The following is a 16667-nucleotide window of genomic DNA, read 5'->3' as shown; positions in this document are numbered from 1 at the left end:
TATTAATTCCTTAATTTGCCTCAACAGCCAGTAGGTCTGGATTGTAGTTTATTTTACACTGAATCTCTTCTCTGCCAAGTCGTGTTGCAGCTTCCACGAAAAGCTGTGTATTACTTCCAGCCTGAAAATGCAATACAGAAAAAGTAAAAAAAGAACTGTACTCACACGTGCGCCTCCAAAAGCTCGACCACGTCACCCTGGATGAAGCGTTTGGCCCAATCCAGCGCTGTCCAGCCGTTGGAGGACCGCAGGTTGGGGTTGGCTCCCAAGGCCAGGAGCTGCTCGGCCACTGCCGGGAAACCCCTGCCTGCCGCCACCATTAGGGGGGTGACGCTTGTGGCCGAGTGAATGTAGTCCACTGAAACACATGCAGGTTGAGTGATTTTAGTTTGCTGTGTCAGCTGAGGCATCTGTCAGTTTCAGGAGACTATGGATTTTGTGTGCTCTTGATGTTCCAGCCTCGGGTATGACTAATTGTGTCAGCTGATCCATTTTAAAGTATGTGTGTGTGTTTGTTACAAAGTATTATAGTGCAATGTGCTATTCATTGATATGGTTGCGATTACACTGTAAATAATCAGGTACACCAAAGTCAGTCAATCAGCTGTCCGCTGAGTGGAATTTCCCCAATTTTACCCTATCTTTCTCCTCTATTTTCTCTGTGTGTATGGCGATGGATGAAATAAAATTTATACTGGGTGAAAGTTTATTCTTTTGTCTTTTATTCTGTTCTATTCTTTATTAGTTTGATAGCTTAGAAATTGGGGAAATCGTAGTTTGAAAAAGTGATGTGTGTGCCGCAGCGAAGATGGCTCCCGCGGTTGGGCCGGTCAATTTTACGATGGGTAGGTTCACTTCTCTCCAAAGTGCATCGGGTGAGATCATCAAATCTTAAAATAACCACCAATGAATGAAAGAGGAGGTTGTGAGCCTCATTTCCGTATAATTCATTGATCCATACTCGCGCGCTTTACAAGTAAAATCTGTGAATGAAAACTACTACGCGTTTTTTCTACTTGATTTGTTGAAAATACCATCGAAAGGAGCCCACCATGTGAAAGAACGCACCTTTTTCTTCAAAACTGTCAAGTTTGTTTAACTTGTTTCGACACTCACGCGACGTGTAGCCCGATCAAAGATGTGAAGTGTGAACGTTTTCACGTCGGGTCAATGACCACAATGGCTGCCTGCGGCGAAGTGACCGAGCGTGACCCGTCACCACAACAATGCAGCGATCCGCCCAGTTGTTCATCCCCATTCACATGGGAGATGCTTGTTGGTCAGATTGAACTTATATTTTGTTTGTTTGCGTTGTTATTTTGCCCCAAAACAAACACTTTGTTCGTATATTTTGTCTTTGAAAATGGTGGTTGTCTGCCTGAAGAGATCGATGAAAAGCGAGCTGGGGTAGGGTGGTAAAGTTCACTTGTGAATTAACTTCCTTTACACTATGCAGCGTAACTTTACATTGCTTTTGTAGGGAATATGTTGTATTATTGTTTACGCAACTTTTTACTTGAGTATTGCATCTATATGTTGCCAAAAATGTCATTTTTGGCTCACGTAAGTGTAGCCTATGCGATCGTAACTTTGTCTGTCTGTGCGTGCGTGCGTGCGTGCGTGCGTCTGTGCGTGTGTATGTCTGTGGTAGAAACTCTAACATTTGAAGACGTCACATTACATTGACGTCACATTATGACGTAAGAGGGTTAGACGTCACGCGAAGGAAGTACTGACAGTCTCGGTCATTATTATTTTGAGCGCGCCGAGACTAGTTGGCAGTCGTGTCCTTGTAAGTAGGCTACATGCAGACACTGAGACAGACAGATCTAGATCTAGTGTCTCGCTTTCTTGCACAGTTTCACCTATGCTCTTTCTGTGTGTGTGTGTGTGTGTGTGTGTGTGTGTGTGTGTGTGTGTGTGTGTGTGTGTGTGATTGAGTTTGTGTTACTGTTTGTCGATTTATTACGTGAGCCTTGATGGCTTCGCCTCTTGTTTAATGGTCACGTGACCTTCGCAAATTTTCCATCTGCCGGCAAGCGGACAGCAGAGTAGGCCTACTGCTGTTGCTGAGACCATCCCTGAGATGTAGGCCTAGGATGGAGACAGAATGACCAACCTTTGACTTTGTAGGAGATTAGATACACTATACAGCCTAAGGGATTTGATTTTTTTCTCAGGAAGGGGGGGGGGGGGGGGGAGACTCAAATTTTTTTTTTTTTTTTTTTGGGGATCAAAACATGAAGAAAGCAGAACTTTTGAGCAAGAAAATGTTCATTAAATAAACTGTTAGCCTGTCACATTATCCTGTGTAACAATCCAACATGAATGGCAACAACTACTGTGGTGAGGAATGATCTAACGTTATGTCGCTATTACAAAATGTATTATGTAATAAATACAAAAACATATTTCATGTTTTCAAGTCTTTTAAGTACTTTAGTTGAGTTCAGTGTTTAATGCTGATTCCAATGATACCAAAACCGTTTTTGTAGGTGAATTAGAACAGAAGTTATGAAAAATGCCAAAGTAGCATATTGTGCGTTATGCTGTGTATCTGTTAAATCCCTAGTATAATCGCATGTTTTGCAGTTTTTGAGAGATGATTTCATACATTTCCTGACATCAGGTCCGTTGCAAAAAAATTAGGCTTGTTGTATGTTTTCAGTAGAAGTAATAAAAGTGAAATTGACACAAATCATGCATTTGGTTGCTTTAGTGTTGTCCTTCAAAGTTGCCTAATTTGCTAATTTGTAAAGTGTCCTAAAAGCGCGCGCTAAAATTAAATGATTAAAAAATCATAACTTTGGTTCTAATTGACATACACAAATGATTTTGGTACCATTGAAATCAGAATAAAAAGATCTATCAGAAAATACTAACTTTGAAAATAATATCCTAACTTCAAAAATCACTTTGGTGTACCTGAAATAATGTTGTGTTGTTATTTCCACAATGATTGTACAGCTAGCCCTTTGAGCAAGGTTTAACCATTGCGCTTTAGAAATATAATGCATTATTATCATTATTAGGAGGCACAACTCTGTTGTCAACCCGTGGCTCGTCTTGTATACGAGCCAAAAGGCAAATTTCTGTTTGTTCAAAACTTTAGATAATAAAGTTGGTATGAATTGAATTGAATTAAACTGAACCTGAGTTGTTTTGAAGTGAAGTGAACTGAACAGTATTGAACGGAACGGAACAGAACTGAACTGAACTGAACTGTAACATTAACAGACAGTGACCCACACTCAAACATTCAACGCCATTTACTACAGGAAGTTTTAACACAACAAACAATGTTAAAGTTAACTATATTGCAAAAGGACTGGGAATAAATAAACGAATACGCAAGCCAACCAATCAATTGATCAATCCATTAATCTATCAATCACTCAATCAAATGACCTACCAATCAGTAAACTTGCTTGTTTCACATAATTTTATCAAGCTGTAAATTTCCCCAGCCCTCACCACAAAGTAGACCAGAAAAATGTCATTTGCATGCGCGTTCAAATGCCCAGACACTAAATAGAACCCTACCTGAGACGTTTTCACTCATGATGAGGTGAAAGATTTGGTGAAAGGCGTCGTCCTGACCCGTCAGCCACACAGCGGTCAGCAGTTCGTCCAGCTTGGCTTTCAACTCTGGGCCCAGTTCTTCCTTCTCTTCACCAAACTGTGACAAAATCATGCAAAGGCATACAGCATCATTGGACTGAAATTGTTATTCTCTACATTGTAAGACTGTTGTGCACCAATATGAACACCTGGTTTGTTCTATTCCAGCTGCTTCTTAAAACTGTTGCTCAATGAACTGTATACATATTCTTCTTCTGCATTCATGGGCTGAAACTCCCTAGTATACACTTGTGTTTTTTGAAGGAGTGGGTTTTTACGTGAATGACCATTTTTAACCTGCCAATTATACAGCCAAAACGCCGCTTTTGAGGGAAGCATGCTTGGTATTTTCGTGTTTCTATAACCCACCGAACTCTGACATGGATTGCAGGATAGTTTCTGTGTGCTGCAGATGATGATTGCAAACATAAACTATCTTCAAACTGACACAACAAACATGCTCTCCCCTTTCTTCCTGTTTTTGTTTCGTTCCATGATTCCACCCCAACTTATCTTCAAACTCACAGACTAATGTTCTCCGCTTTTCTCCTGTCCCTATTTCACTTCCTCCACCGACTTTCATCGTCACACCATCCACTAATTACCTTGGTGGTTTCTAATAATTACCTCGGTGGTTTCCAGATCAGCCACACCATCGTCAGTGTTGACGTCAGAGGTGGTGTTACTGGTTTCAGTCAGTGTCAGCTGTCGTGAACACCACTCTGTCAACTGTTCCTGCTGTCTGACAGCTGCAATGAAAAAACAACTACAATTTATACAGTGGAACCCACATTTTAAGACCCCCAATTTAAGACTCCCTCCCTTTTAAGACCCTGTTTTCTGATTTTCTATTCAGAACCTCTGTAAACTTACCCCAATTCTAAGACTTCCTCCTTTTTAAGACATGATTTATTTTTAAAGGTCTTGAAAAGGGGGTGGGGAGGGGGGTCCATTTGCTAGATTTACAAGGAAATAACTACTTCTTATTTTGAAAGTTATCTTGATTCCTTGCCAATTGGACACAGTCAACACAATTTATTTACCGTCATCTTCATTCTCACGCTCTTGAAAATGTTGAAAAAAGACTGTGAATCCCCCTTTTACCTACCATTTTTTTGGTCTTTCTTGAGTTTTTCCATGATCTTGTTAGAATGGTTGGTCCTGAAACAGAAAGACAAATCAAACTGTAATATCATCAACTTTGACACATGCATTTGAGCGCACATGCAAACACACACACACACACACAGAGATCTTTGCTTGTGCGTGAATTTGACCAGAATTGTTGACACTCAATCTCACTGAGAGTCTCAGTCTCATTATTTATTTTTACAGTTCACCAGCAATAACACTAATGTGTTTGTAAAGACTCCAACAGTTGCTGATCACAGACTCCAATATTATAGGCAATGGCAAAGTTTCAAACTCAACCAAACACAGCATAACCACAAAAGAAACCCTTGCAACTTCATCAAATCCAGATCCACTCTAATCTAACAATTTATGGGATAGAAGCAAGATACAAGTTTAGAAATTAGACTCACCATTTGAGAACATCCTCTAGGAAATACTCCTCCACATTAAACGTCGTTCCTGGAACTGCAAGGAAAAAAGAGCTTTCAGGCCATGTATGATGTGGGTACTGTACAGAAAGACTCAAATACTAAAAATGACTAGTATTAGTTGGAAGATGCAAATGTGGCATAGTTTCTCTCCAGAAGAAGGGGGGAGGGATGGATAGGGCTTTATAAACACAAAATATATGCCTGCAGCCATACCCAGACAAATAAACAAGCCTTCTCTACACCAAACACCACCACTCTCATCAATTGTGCTACCTTTAACAACAGGGCAGCCATTAAAGTAGGCGGTGAAGAGCTGTATGTTGAGCGCAGCACTCATCAGCACCAACTTGAGGTGTTTGAACCTGGGCAGGGCCTCCTTCAGACACAACAGGAGAAAGTCGCTGAACCGGTCACGCTCATGGACTTCATCCTGCGACACAATACACAATATCAACAAAAGTTATAGATCACAAATTGTGGGTGGCATCAAACGAAATGCCTGCGTCATGCTGGATCGAAGACTGACAGTAATATAGGCCTAATGGGGAAAAACGCCACTTTATGATCCCTTCATGATACGACCTATTTTTTGTTTTTACATTTAACTTTATAATGCAACTATTTGCAGTTGTGATAGGAACTGAGGTAAAGTCCTGTCCTTGAAGGTTCAAAACAATGATAGACATGAGAAAAGGTAGCTATGATAGCCAGCTAGTTGGACTTACACTAAATGAATTAAAGGCACAGTACGCCTCCCGTAAACCATCACAGATACTGTCAGGCTTTTACACACAGTACAAACACCCCTTTGTTTAAACACTCACCGCTTGAGAACATCCTAGGTGCCCTACGTAAAGAGCGAGCAGTTTCCAAAGATTTTGCGGATTGTCTGATCAGACAATCGGACGGTGCATTTTGGCGCTAGACCTAACTTTTAAAATCTAAAAAATAAATTGACAGCTTGTTTACACAAACATTCTTAAATCATAAAAGAATTCTTGTTTCATCAAGAAAACCTCAAGTGTAGCAATTTACATTTTTAGAGCTAATAGAGAGTGTATGCAGTGCCAGTTTTCAGTGTGGACAATGTTTTATGACACAAATTCTGACCACTACACAGAGTGAGAATGAGAAATGAGTACCAGGACAAGAAAGAGTGAACTGTTGCATGCTTGTGATTACTCGTTTGAGAGTAGCAATTCTAAGCTTTGCGTAACACCATAGCAATTTGTCCTAAAACATAGCATGCTATGCCGAAAAGAATAACAGTTGGCGGCTGCAACTGCAACACATCACTGTTAACTGTTTAACTCATTCGCGTTGTATCGAACTTCCTAATCGGACAGCTGTGGTTTGCATTGCCGGGACAACGGGTGTTACGATCCGACGTTATGTAACGAATTTTTAACGGTGTGAACGGCCCCGCTGACCAAGGGAAACAACCCCTGCAGTAAACTTCTGCCTGTCTACATTGGTACCAATCACTGAAACAGTTCCTTCCAGACCTGTTTACCCTAAACCCGAGGCAAGAGTACTTTCCCAAAAAGTTGAGTGTATTTTTCAAAAAGTTGGTGTACTTTGCAAGCAAAGCAATATGAGCTAGGGAAAATGTACGCGTGGGTGCAAACGTGCTTGTGTAAGAATAGCATGTCTTGTGAACACCTTCAGAATTTAACTCCTTCCAATACAACAGGGATAAAACAATTTTATTTATCTGTCAATTTATAGCATTATAACCAGTGTCTTCCAAACAGGTTGATAATGAAAAGATGAAGTTCGTGAAATAACATCTGCAGTTGACAGTGGCAAGTTCATTTTTACAATCATCTCAGAAAACCTTGCTTCAGCACAGACTACAGCCTTTTCTTCTGGTAGGATTTGCTTTGCGGGAATGAACTTCATAATTCCTTGGCAGCTTTTAGCGGATTTCTTTGCAGCAACCTTGTCCAGGTGAGTTTTGGAAATGCAGTGTCGTTCGATGTCATATTTCCCAGCATGGGCAACGGAGAAATCTGATTTACAATACTTGCAGTGTGCATGACTTTTTCCCATAGTAGACTCCACAATTCCTGGCTCTTTCTTATATTTCTCCAAGAAAATCTGCTGCTTCTGCTGTTTAGACTTGGTACAGTCATCCGAAACTGACACATTTTACCGCTTCATTTTGCCACGATTGTCCAGACGATCGCACGTGCCAACAACTGAACAAGGTTTCCACAGCTGAAGACTTGCTGTCATGGTTATCTCCCTTCGACCGAAACCGGTATCAGTTGTACCATCCCGTAATCAGCACACTAACACCGGAAAACGTACTCTAGACTTTTTCTTATGCGTATTTTGTGCGTGTGTCGCATATTTGCGTACCGATAATAATTTGGCGTACATAATACGCCCAAATCGTACTGGTAAACAGGTCTGTCCTTCCCTTCAATTGTTGGGAATAATGTTTGATTTTTTTGACGGTGTGCGACCCACGTGTTTTGACTTTTCCAAGATGGCGGATCGTTCTGCTACAAGACGTATTAACTTGAAAAGAGTGCTAGAACTTGTTATTCAGGACTGTTTTGATCTTGACCTTAGAGATGATGATAGTGGAGATGATATTTTAGATTCTGGTGACGAGTTTGTGCCAATGGACGATGATTTGGGTGATGATTCGGACAATGAAAGTGTCGATCATGACATTTTGTATGATGAACCCATGACATAGAAATTGTTTTTGTTTTGTTTTTTTGCTTCAAAGAGGTAGTTTGATTGGATGTGAAGACAACAAAAGGTATGTTCTTTCAAATGTTTCATATATTTTCTAAAAGAGCAAGTTTCAAACTTTGCACAAATGTAAGGTGGGTAAGGTTATCTTGTGTTGTTGATTTGTATTTTATTTTTTTAAATGGGTCAAAATCGTGCACTCGGAGGGAACACGGGGGACAATTCAGACGCGCCCCGAATGAGTTAAAGGAGATCAAGATTTTTAACAAGATTTGAAGAAACAAGAAGGGCAAAGCCCATACGACTCACATGCTTGACCTTGACATGGTCAAATAACTAAACCTAGCAATGACATCATACACTAAGAACTGCTTTACACATTTTTCCTACCAAAATACATGTGACCTTGACCCAAGGTCAAGGTCATCCAAGGTCATGCAACACAAAGCTGTTAATTCAAGACATAGGAAGTACAATGGTGCTTATTGGCTCTTTCTACCATGAGATATGGTCACTTTTAGTGGTTCACTACCTTATTGTGGTCACATTTCATAAGGGTCAAAGTGACCTTGACCTTGATCATATGTGACCAAATGTGTCTCATGATGAAAGCATAACATGTGCCCAAACATAATTTTTAAGTTTGAAACAGTTATCTTCCATAGTTCAGGGTCAAGGTCACTTCAAAATATGTATACAATCCAACTTTGAAGAGCTCCTGTGACCTTGACCTTGAAGCAAGGTAAACCAAACTGGTATCAAAAGATGGGGCTTACTTTGCCCTATATATCATATATAGGTGAGGTATTGAATCTCAAAAACTTCAGAGAAAATGGGAAAAATGTAAAAAATAGCTGTTTTTTAGGCAACATTTATGGCCCCTGCGACCTTGACCTTGAAGCAAGGTCAAGATGCTATGTATGTTTTTTGGGGCCTTGTCATCATACACCATCTTGCCAAATTTGGTACTGATAGACTGAATAGTGTCCAAGAAATATCCAACGTTAAAGTTTTCCGGACGGACGTCTGGACGGACGGACGGACGACTCGGGTGAGTACATAGACTCACTTTTGCTTCGCATGTGAGTCAAAAATGTAAAGTTATGAAGTTTTAGAACTGTATCCATATACTGACCACAATGACATGGGTAACAGTGTTGAGTGAAGCTGTGCCTCCCATCAGCGTCCTCAGCAGAACTCCATTTGTGCAGAACGTCAACAGCGTTTTTGGAGACACCCTGTCAAGAACAAAAATAAATAGAGTAATTGAAAAATAGCAATTTTATGGGGAGGGGTGGAACATTTCAGAAGATGAAAAAAGAATTAAGAACACAAAGCAAAGGGTTGCAGGTTAACAAAAGTATACTGTCAAAAAGGGGTGGGTCTGAAAGTGCCTGTGATTAAAACTGTGCAAGTGCGCTCTACTCTGAAGAGAATTAACACTGCTTATAGTACCTGCAATGAAAAGACACCCTTGGGATCAGCCCAAAGTGTCCCTCAATTGCAAATGGTCTGCCATGACAGGTATATTGTGTTAGAGATAAACAAACCACAGGGACAACGGAAGGTGTCCTTTCAATGGGGGGACCTCACGTCGCAGGTATGACTGTAGTATCAACCCCATACAATGCTTAGGGCACAACGCATGCATAAGAGAGTCTGAATTCCATCTTACTTGCTCTCCAGACGGATTTGATAGCCGACTGTCTGTCCGATCCTTTCCGCTCTTTCAGCAGCCACTCGTTCGGCAATGCTGAGGGCTGCGATTCTGCGAGGCTGGGTGCAGAGAATGCGGCACTGCTGATTGCGTGAGTGACAATCATCTAAGATCATCTGAGGAACCTGTGAACAAACAAACAAACAAGAATTCACCTTTCAAACTTCCATTAAATGATCATATAGATGAACACTGCAGAATGCTATTATTGACCGATTTCTCAGGTGAGTCAAATATTCATTCTGAAAAAAAATCTGAATCTTTAGATATAATCTAAATCAAAAACAGCAAGCCTATATCTTGCTCAGTTTTGACTTCTTTAAATTTCAAATGTATACCAGCTAAAAACAAACTTGTGGTATCTGCTTATAGCACGTAAAAGACTTTGATCAGTCTGCCATAGCCGTGCAGGTGTCTGATTATACACCAGAACACTCACACATCTGGGTTGCGAAACTCATGCTGCTGCTAGCTTTCCACTGGGAGGAAGCAACCCGCATTTCCAAGAAATAGGATTATAAAGTAAATGAAATGAAAACATTTTACCTGTGTGGTTTTGCCAGAGCCCGTCTCGCCAGCAATGAGTGTGACTTGATGCCCGTTGATGGTGGCAAGTACCTCCTGTCCCATGTGATAGACTGGGAGTGTCTGACGAAACTGGTTGAGGTCTGACTCTCCCCGTCTGGGTGGTACTTGTGGCACACCGTTGTTCAGTCGACCCGTTGTCGTCTTGTTGAACTCTCGTGTCACTGTCGGCAACAGGCAATAATGGAGACATTGCTGATACGATTACAGACGGGAACTGCCTTTTAAGACCTCCAAAAATCTCAGAAAATCAGGCCATTAAAAAGGAGGGAGTCTTAACTCATTCGCTGCGCGTCGGAACTGGAATTCCGACACCTGTGTTTAGCGTTGGCTGCGTGCCGGCACTTGAGTTCCGACGGATATCACGAATTTTTAACGGTGTAAACGGTCCTGCTGACCAAGGGAAACAACCCCTGCAATGAACTTCTATCTGTCTACAGTGGTACCATTCACTGTAAACAGTTCCTTCCCTTAAATTGTTGGGATTAATAAAAATTTTGTTGACGGTGTGCGACCCACGTGTTTTGACTTTTCCAAGATGGCGGATCGTTCTGCTGAGACGTAGTAACTTGAAAAGAGTGCTAGAACGTGTTATTCAGTACGGTTCTGATCTTGACCTCAGTGATGATGATAGTGGAGATGATATTTTAGATTCTGGTGACGATTTTGTGCCAATGGACGATCATTTGGGTGATGATTCGGGCAATGCAAGTGTCGATCATGACATTGTGTATGATGAACCCATGACGTAGAAAGTTTTTTTGTTTTGCTTCAAATTGGATATTTTGCGTGGATATGAAGACAACAAAAGGTATGTACTTTCAAATGTTTCATATATTTTCTAAAAGAGTAAGTTTCAAACTTTGCAAAAACATAAGGTATGTAAGGTTATCTTGTGTTGTTGATTTTTAATATTTTTTTCAAAATGGCTCTAAATCGCGCGTTGGCAGGGAACACAGGGGAAATTTAGCTGCGCAGCGAATGAGTTAACATGGAGGTGAATTTACAGGTTATACGAACAGAGCATCTGAAAAACTAGGGGCCTTAAAACTTAAAGGGTGGTCTCAAAACAAGGGTTCTATCGTGGGGGGTTCCACCATATGTAAGTGAACAGTTTGTTCAAACAGAAGTGATATTTTGGTTTGTATGGGTTGGGAACGAGTGATTACCCTTGCTTTTAATGAGCCAAGCTATCGGCATGTGGATGCTTCTATTCTTGTGTTTCACACATCCCCTCGCTGGTGACACACCAATAATGTCACGTGGGAAAGTTTGTGGAAAGAAGATTTGTATGGACAGAAGTAATTATATCTGGCAGCTCGTGAACAATAAAGAGAAGATGAAACAATGAACGAAAAGTGAGTACTTTAGCAGAGACAACATTAAGGGAGATTCATACAGAACCATGGCCTTCTGGCACCTGAGGCACCAACTGAGTAAGGAGTATGGAATAAATAAGCAACAGACCTTCGCTGATGGACATTTTCTGGGTGCGTGGCTGAAGATCGGCTCTCTCTCGAGTAGTGAGGGGAAGCCGTTGCAGCAGCGCCATGATTTGGTGGCGTGAGTTGCGAGCCAGTTGAAAACCAGCTGACCAGCCAAGGGTGCCCTGTTCTTTCTTGTAGATGTTCAGGACCCGATTTGCACCTTTTCTGAACAAATACAATTCTTTCAGAACTAAAATGTGAACTGAACCCAACACAGTACAGTTGTTCATAACTTTACAGCACGCAGGAATCAATTATTGTTTTCTGTTATCTACATGGCTCTTTCTTTCAGTGAATTTAAGTACTATGTGCTGCATGCTATCCAGACTGTTCAGATAAAAAGTGTTCTATCTAGCAACGTTGAATAGCTTACCCTTTGCTTTTAGACTTGAAACCCATGGACTGGACAAGTCTGTGGACATAAGCTCTTTCCGTGGCTGTAAACGATGACGGAAACTCGAGCTCTGAAATTGTAAATGCAATCACATAAATCAGTTACAAACAATGAATGCAAAGCAGTGTAAAGCCTGATAACCTGGGCAAAGACGAGTTGACTTCGCCAAGTCTACTTCATGAAGCTCACTGCACAAAGCTTTGGCACTAAATTTTCAGTAAAAAGACTTTGCAAAGTCTTCATTAAGTGGCACTTCAGTCTTCAGGCTCAAAGAAGGACTGTGTGCAGCCTTAAAAGTGAAGTTTGCTGTTGTTAAAATTATTGTCTGTATTTTTTGTGCCCATACAAATTTTTAAGTGAGTCTTAAAACAGGTAAATTCAGACATTATTAACAGAAAATATTAGACATTAGGGTTTTAAAAGGGGGGTAGTTTTTAAACCGGGGGGATCTTAAATGGGGGACTCCACTGTACCAGTGCCGCAGGCATTAGGAACAAAGCTGTCAAGTTTTAGTATTGAAACGAAAGCCTCCGACAGTGTGGAAGACTAAGAACAACAACTACAACCCACAGGAAGACCAAATCAACAAACTTGACAGAAGAAGCCAGACCACCATTCTTCGTCTACGCACTGGTTACTGTGGACTGAAAAAACACCTGAAGAGACTGGGACTCAGCGACACAGCCAAATGTGAGTGCGGCTCAGAGTAACAAACCCCTGAGCACGTTCTACAAACATGCCCACACCTGGAGACAGCACGCCAGCACTACTGGCCGGAAGACACCTGCCTGGGCACCAAGCTCTGGGGACCCGCTGCCGATCTACAGAAGACTGCGAACTTCTTGGCAGCCACCGAACTGAGGATTTAACGGCCATAACATCGAACGCAGAAGAAGAAGTATTGAGAATGCACATTTTTTTAACTTCACCATGTACCGATACATTTTCGGTGATCAGCATACCCCATTTTTAAGAAGACCTTAACTTGATACAGAGAACTATTCATTTAAAACGAACACACACACAAACATGCTCACAACAATTGTTCATTTCAAATGTACGCTCTCACCTTTCCTATTTTCATCAAACTTAAAGCGCTCCACCGCTAAGTGAATGCCGATCTTCACCTCCTCTCCAATACATGCATCCTGGTCACGACGGGGACCTCGTTTTCCACTCATCGCTGAGCCAGGTCTGTTCTGGTTGGCTGAGCCTGGTCTGCTCTGATTGGCAGAGCCGGGTCGGCTTTGGTTGGAGTTTCTGCGGCTGTTGACACACAACATATACCTGAATGAACTCATAACAATTCAACATCATCAATGTTAAAATATTCAAAAAAGGTTAGAAACAAAACTTATTCTGACATACACCGGCCTGTACACATGTATTTAAGTATACTTTTCAGTCAGTGAGGCAGACACAGATTGGACTTTGCAAGAAAAAAAGACAGCAGAAATTAAGGAGACATTAGAGACAATCACTGACAGCGACAGCTATGCCAGTGAGTGAGGATCACTGACTGACTCCCCTTGGAAAATAGAAAGACTGATTGTTGTTTGCACACATTTACATCTTAAACATTCTATTAGGTTTTCATTCTTTTTTTGTTAATGCTAATTATTTATAAGTTATTGTGTGATAGATATGAAAACTGCAGGAGTTCACTGTTCAGGGGCAGTCCCTACACTTTGCAGAGCCTTTGTGTGTATAATTGTAAGATGATTAAACTGCGATTCACTGTACATTCAGGCTAAAACCTCACAATACGGGCAGAAGTGGTCAAAGCTAGTACACCCCATTAGGCTAATTAAGTTATGTAGAAGGGGTCCAAGTCGACCAAAAGTGGGTGCATTCCTTGTGGGCGCAATTCCTGTAGGCGTTTTGCCTGTACACAGGGTTAAATTCGATAATCCGGGTGCATTTCCTGCAGGAAAGTATGACTACGACACTCATGATCATGCAATCTTGCTCCAAGCATGATTCATCTATTATCCAAAATGTGGTTCGACAGGAGGACTTGATGGATTTTCTCATTTCTTCACTTTAAAATTGCAACACTGAATCGAAGCTCGATCCTTTAAAAATAAAATGATCGAAAAAGATTAAATTTTACCGATGTAGCGATCGAGGCATCTTAGCGAGACTGGTGCAACGCTACAGGATAAGCACCCGGGTGCATTCCCTATATAAACAGGAAATCGCCTACAGGAAGTGCACCTTCACTGCTACAGGGACTGCAACCACTTTTGGTGGACATGACCCCTTCTGCCATATATATTATATGTTCTCCATGGACATATTTTTTTGAAGAGTGTACGGTCGTTTACAATCTAACTGATACAAGAAGGAAAACATCTTTACAAGTCTCCCTTGCTTCCCATTTTCATTGGTGACAGTCAATTTCAGTTCTGTTACCCGTTGGAAATAAAAACCATACCAAGAATCCAACTTCCACTTCAGTGCCTTCACAACCATTCATGAACTAAAACAATAATGTGTTTGCAACTTCTGGCGTTCTGCAATCATCGCACCGTTGGCCAAGAACATCGTCATTATGAACCATTAGCAAAGCAAGCGCTTATCTACCTCGATTTCCGATTGTGTGTTGGTGACGGAGAATCCGACTCCAGCGAGTCAGCTTTTATGCGACCACCTGCATCCATCGGCTGGCTTGCAGCCATGTTGTTATGATCAAACCAAATAAACTGCTAGCTCTGCATGCAATACCGCACAAAACGTACGAAACTCCTCAAGGCTTCATTGAAAATAAAGTTTCATAGAAAGTTCAAATATTTCAAACACACACACACAAATATGTAAAGGTAAAATCAACTGAAATTCGTGTGACCAAATCGCTGTAGAGAACAAAATCACTGAAGAAAAAGTCAGCTTTTCCGTTCGCATTTTCTGAGTCGTCTCCCTTGAACCGTTAGCAGACGACATCCCATCAAGTTGAACAATTTCAAAAATGTCAACAAACCATGAGTTCAGAGGTTGATGATATTTCCTATCCATTTAGTTTTTGACCGTTATAATAAGTCCGTTCCAATCAATTGTTACCAAAACAGAGACAGTTTGGACTGATTTGGCGTCGCCGGGTCAGTGCGTTTCTAGTGACTGCCGCTTGTATGTACTGTCAACTCTTTTTCTAAACAGTAACAACTTGTGGCAATGATACATCATGAAATGAATAGCCTGTCGCATATATAGATGCTCGTCGCAGTATTGTACTCACGCGCTTAACCAGATTGTAGTTGTTTTCGTCCAAATCAATGAACGTAACCACGGCGTGGCACTCGCGGCGGCGTGGCAGACGTCAAAAGTGTAGTGAAGTTGTTGAGTGCATGTTCTCCCTTTGCTTCGGTTATCGTTCGTGACAGCTCATCATGTTTTTGGCAAACTAAGCTTAGGCCTAAAAAAAAAATAGGTGTGGTTACGGTAACCCGACCTACCCTATTTTTTGGGGCCGACCCTATAACTTTTTATTACATTTGTCAAAAAAAATACCCCAAAAAACCAAGTAAACGAGTGCAGAAAACGCAATGAAAGCGAAAGCGCCCGAGTCGCACACTTATTTCCCTGTCAAGTAGGTTTAATTTGTACACATTAGAAAAAAAAGTTAAAAAAAAAAAAAGTGATTGCCTACCTTCTTACCCTATTTTTTTTGGCTATTTACCGTAACCACACCTATTTTTTTTTTTTTTGGGGGGGGGGGGGGGGGGGGGGGGCCTTATAGTAAAACGAAACAGAGAAAGCCCAGACTGAGAGACACAGACAGACACAAAGAGAAAACAAAACTTGACTAAATGTAATGATCCGGCGACTTCACATAAGAGTAAAAGAACTCGAGAGAACTCGATACGTACCTCCAGGACTCGTGTAACTTGATCAACCAGGCACAGCCACAGGGGCGGACAGGGGGGGGGGGGGGGGGGGGGGGGGGGGGGTTCCCAGCCCAAAAACATTTTTTGGGTGTTTTTTGGAGTTGATTTGCAATTTTTGGATCTGCTGCCTGAAACTGGTAATGATCATCCTCAGAATGCACCAGATTGCACCATTTTGCATCCTTTTTACATTTAGTCAAGTTTTGACTAAATGTTTTAACGTAGAGGGGGGAATCGAGACGAGGGTCGTGGTGTATGTGTGTGTGTGTCTGTCTGTCTGTCTGTGCGTGTGTGTGTGTAGAGCGATTCAGAGTAAACTACTGGACCGATCTTTATGAAATTTTACATGAGAGTTCCTGGGTATGATATCCCCAGACGTTTTTTTCAGTTTTTCGATAAATGTCTTTGATGACGTCATATCCGGCTTTTTGTAAAAGTTGAGGCGGCACTGTCACACCTTCATTTTTTAATCAAATTGATTAAACTTTTGGCCAAGCAATCTTCGACGAAGGCCGGACTTCGGTATTGCATTTCAGCATGAAGGCTTAAAAATTAATTAATCACTTTGGTCATTAAAAATCTGAAAACTTTAATTAAATTTTTTTTTTTATAAAACGATCCAAAATTACTTTTATTTTATTCTTCATCATGTTCTGATTCCAAAAACATATAGATATGTTATATTCGGATTAAAAACAAGCTCTG

At 41.1% G+C, this 16667-nt stretch overlaps 1 protein-coding gene across 1 annotated transcript in view; it reads right to left on the bottom strand.

Annotated features, from left to right (window-relative positions):
* LOC138976451 (3'-5' RNA helicase YTHDC2-like) overlaps nt 1–14794 on the bottom strand; it is a 37166-nt gene extending 22372 nt beyond the window's left edge. The window contains exons 1-13 of the mRNA XM_070349306.1: nt 14665–14794; nt 13148–13344; nt 12058–12148; nt 11665–11849; nt 10159–10361; nt 9571–9737; nt 9031–9133; nt 5460–5616; nt 5166–5220; nt 4730–4782; nt 4249–4370; nt 3544–3679; nt 166–358 (exon numbers count right to left, since the gene is read on the bottom strand). Coding sequence (XP_070205407.1) covers nt 166–358; nt 3544–3679; nt 4249–4370; nt 4730–4782; nt 5166–5220; nt 5460–5616; nt 9031–9133; nt 9571–9737; nt 10159–10361; nt 11665–11849; nt 12058–12148; nt 13148–13344; nt 14665–14759 — 1757 coding nt within the window. The 5' untranslated portion in view covers nt 14760–14794. The remainder of the gene's footprint in view (nt 1–165; nt 359–3543; nt 3680–4248; nt 4371–4729; nt 4783–5165; nt 5221–5459; nt 5617–9030; nt 9134–9570; nt 9738–10158; nt 10362–11664; nt 11850–12057; nt 12149–13147; nt 13345–14664) is intronic.
* Between the last annotated feature and the right edge of the window lie 1873 nt (nt 14795–16667).

The sequence above is a fragment of the Littorina saxatilis genome, linkage group LG1 (assembly GCF_037325665.1).
Source record: "Littorina saxatilis isolate snail1 linkage group LG1, US_GU_Lsax_2.0, whole genome shotgun sequence".
Lineage (NCBI taxonomy): Eukaryota > Metazoa > Mollusca > Gastropoda > Littorinimorpha > Littorinidae > Littorina > Littorina saxatilis.
This window is presented reverse-complemented; position numbering and strand designations above follow the sequence as displayed.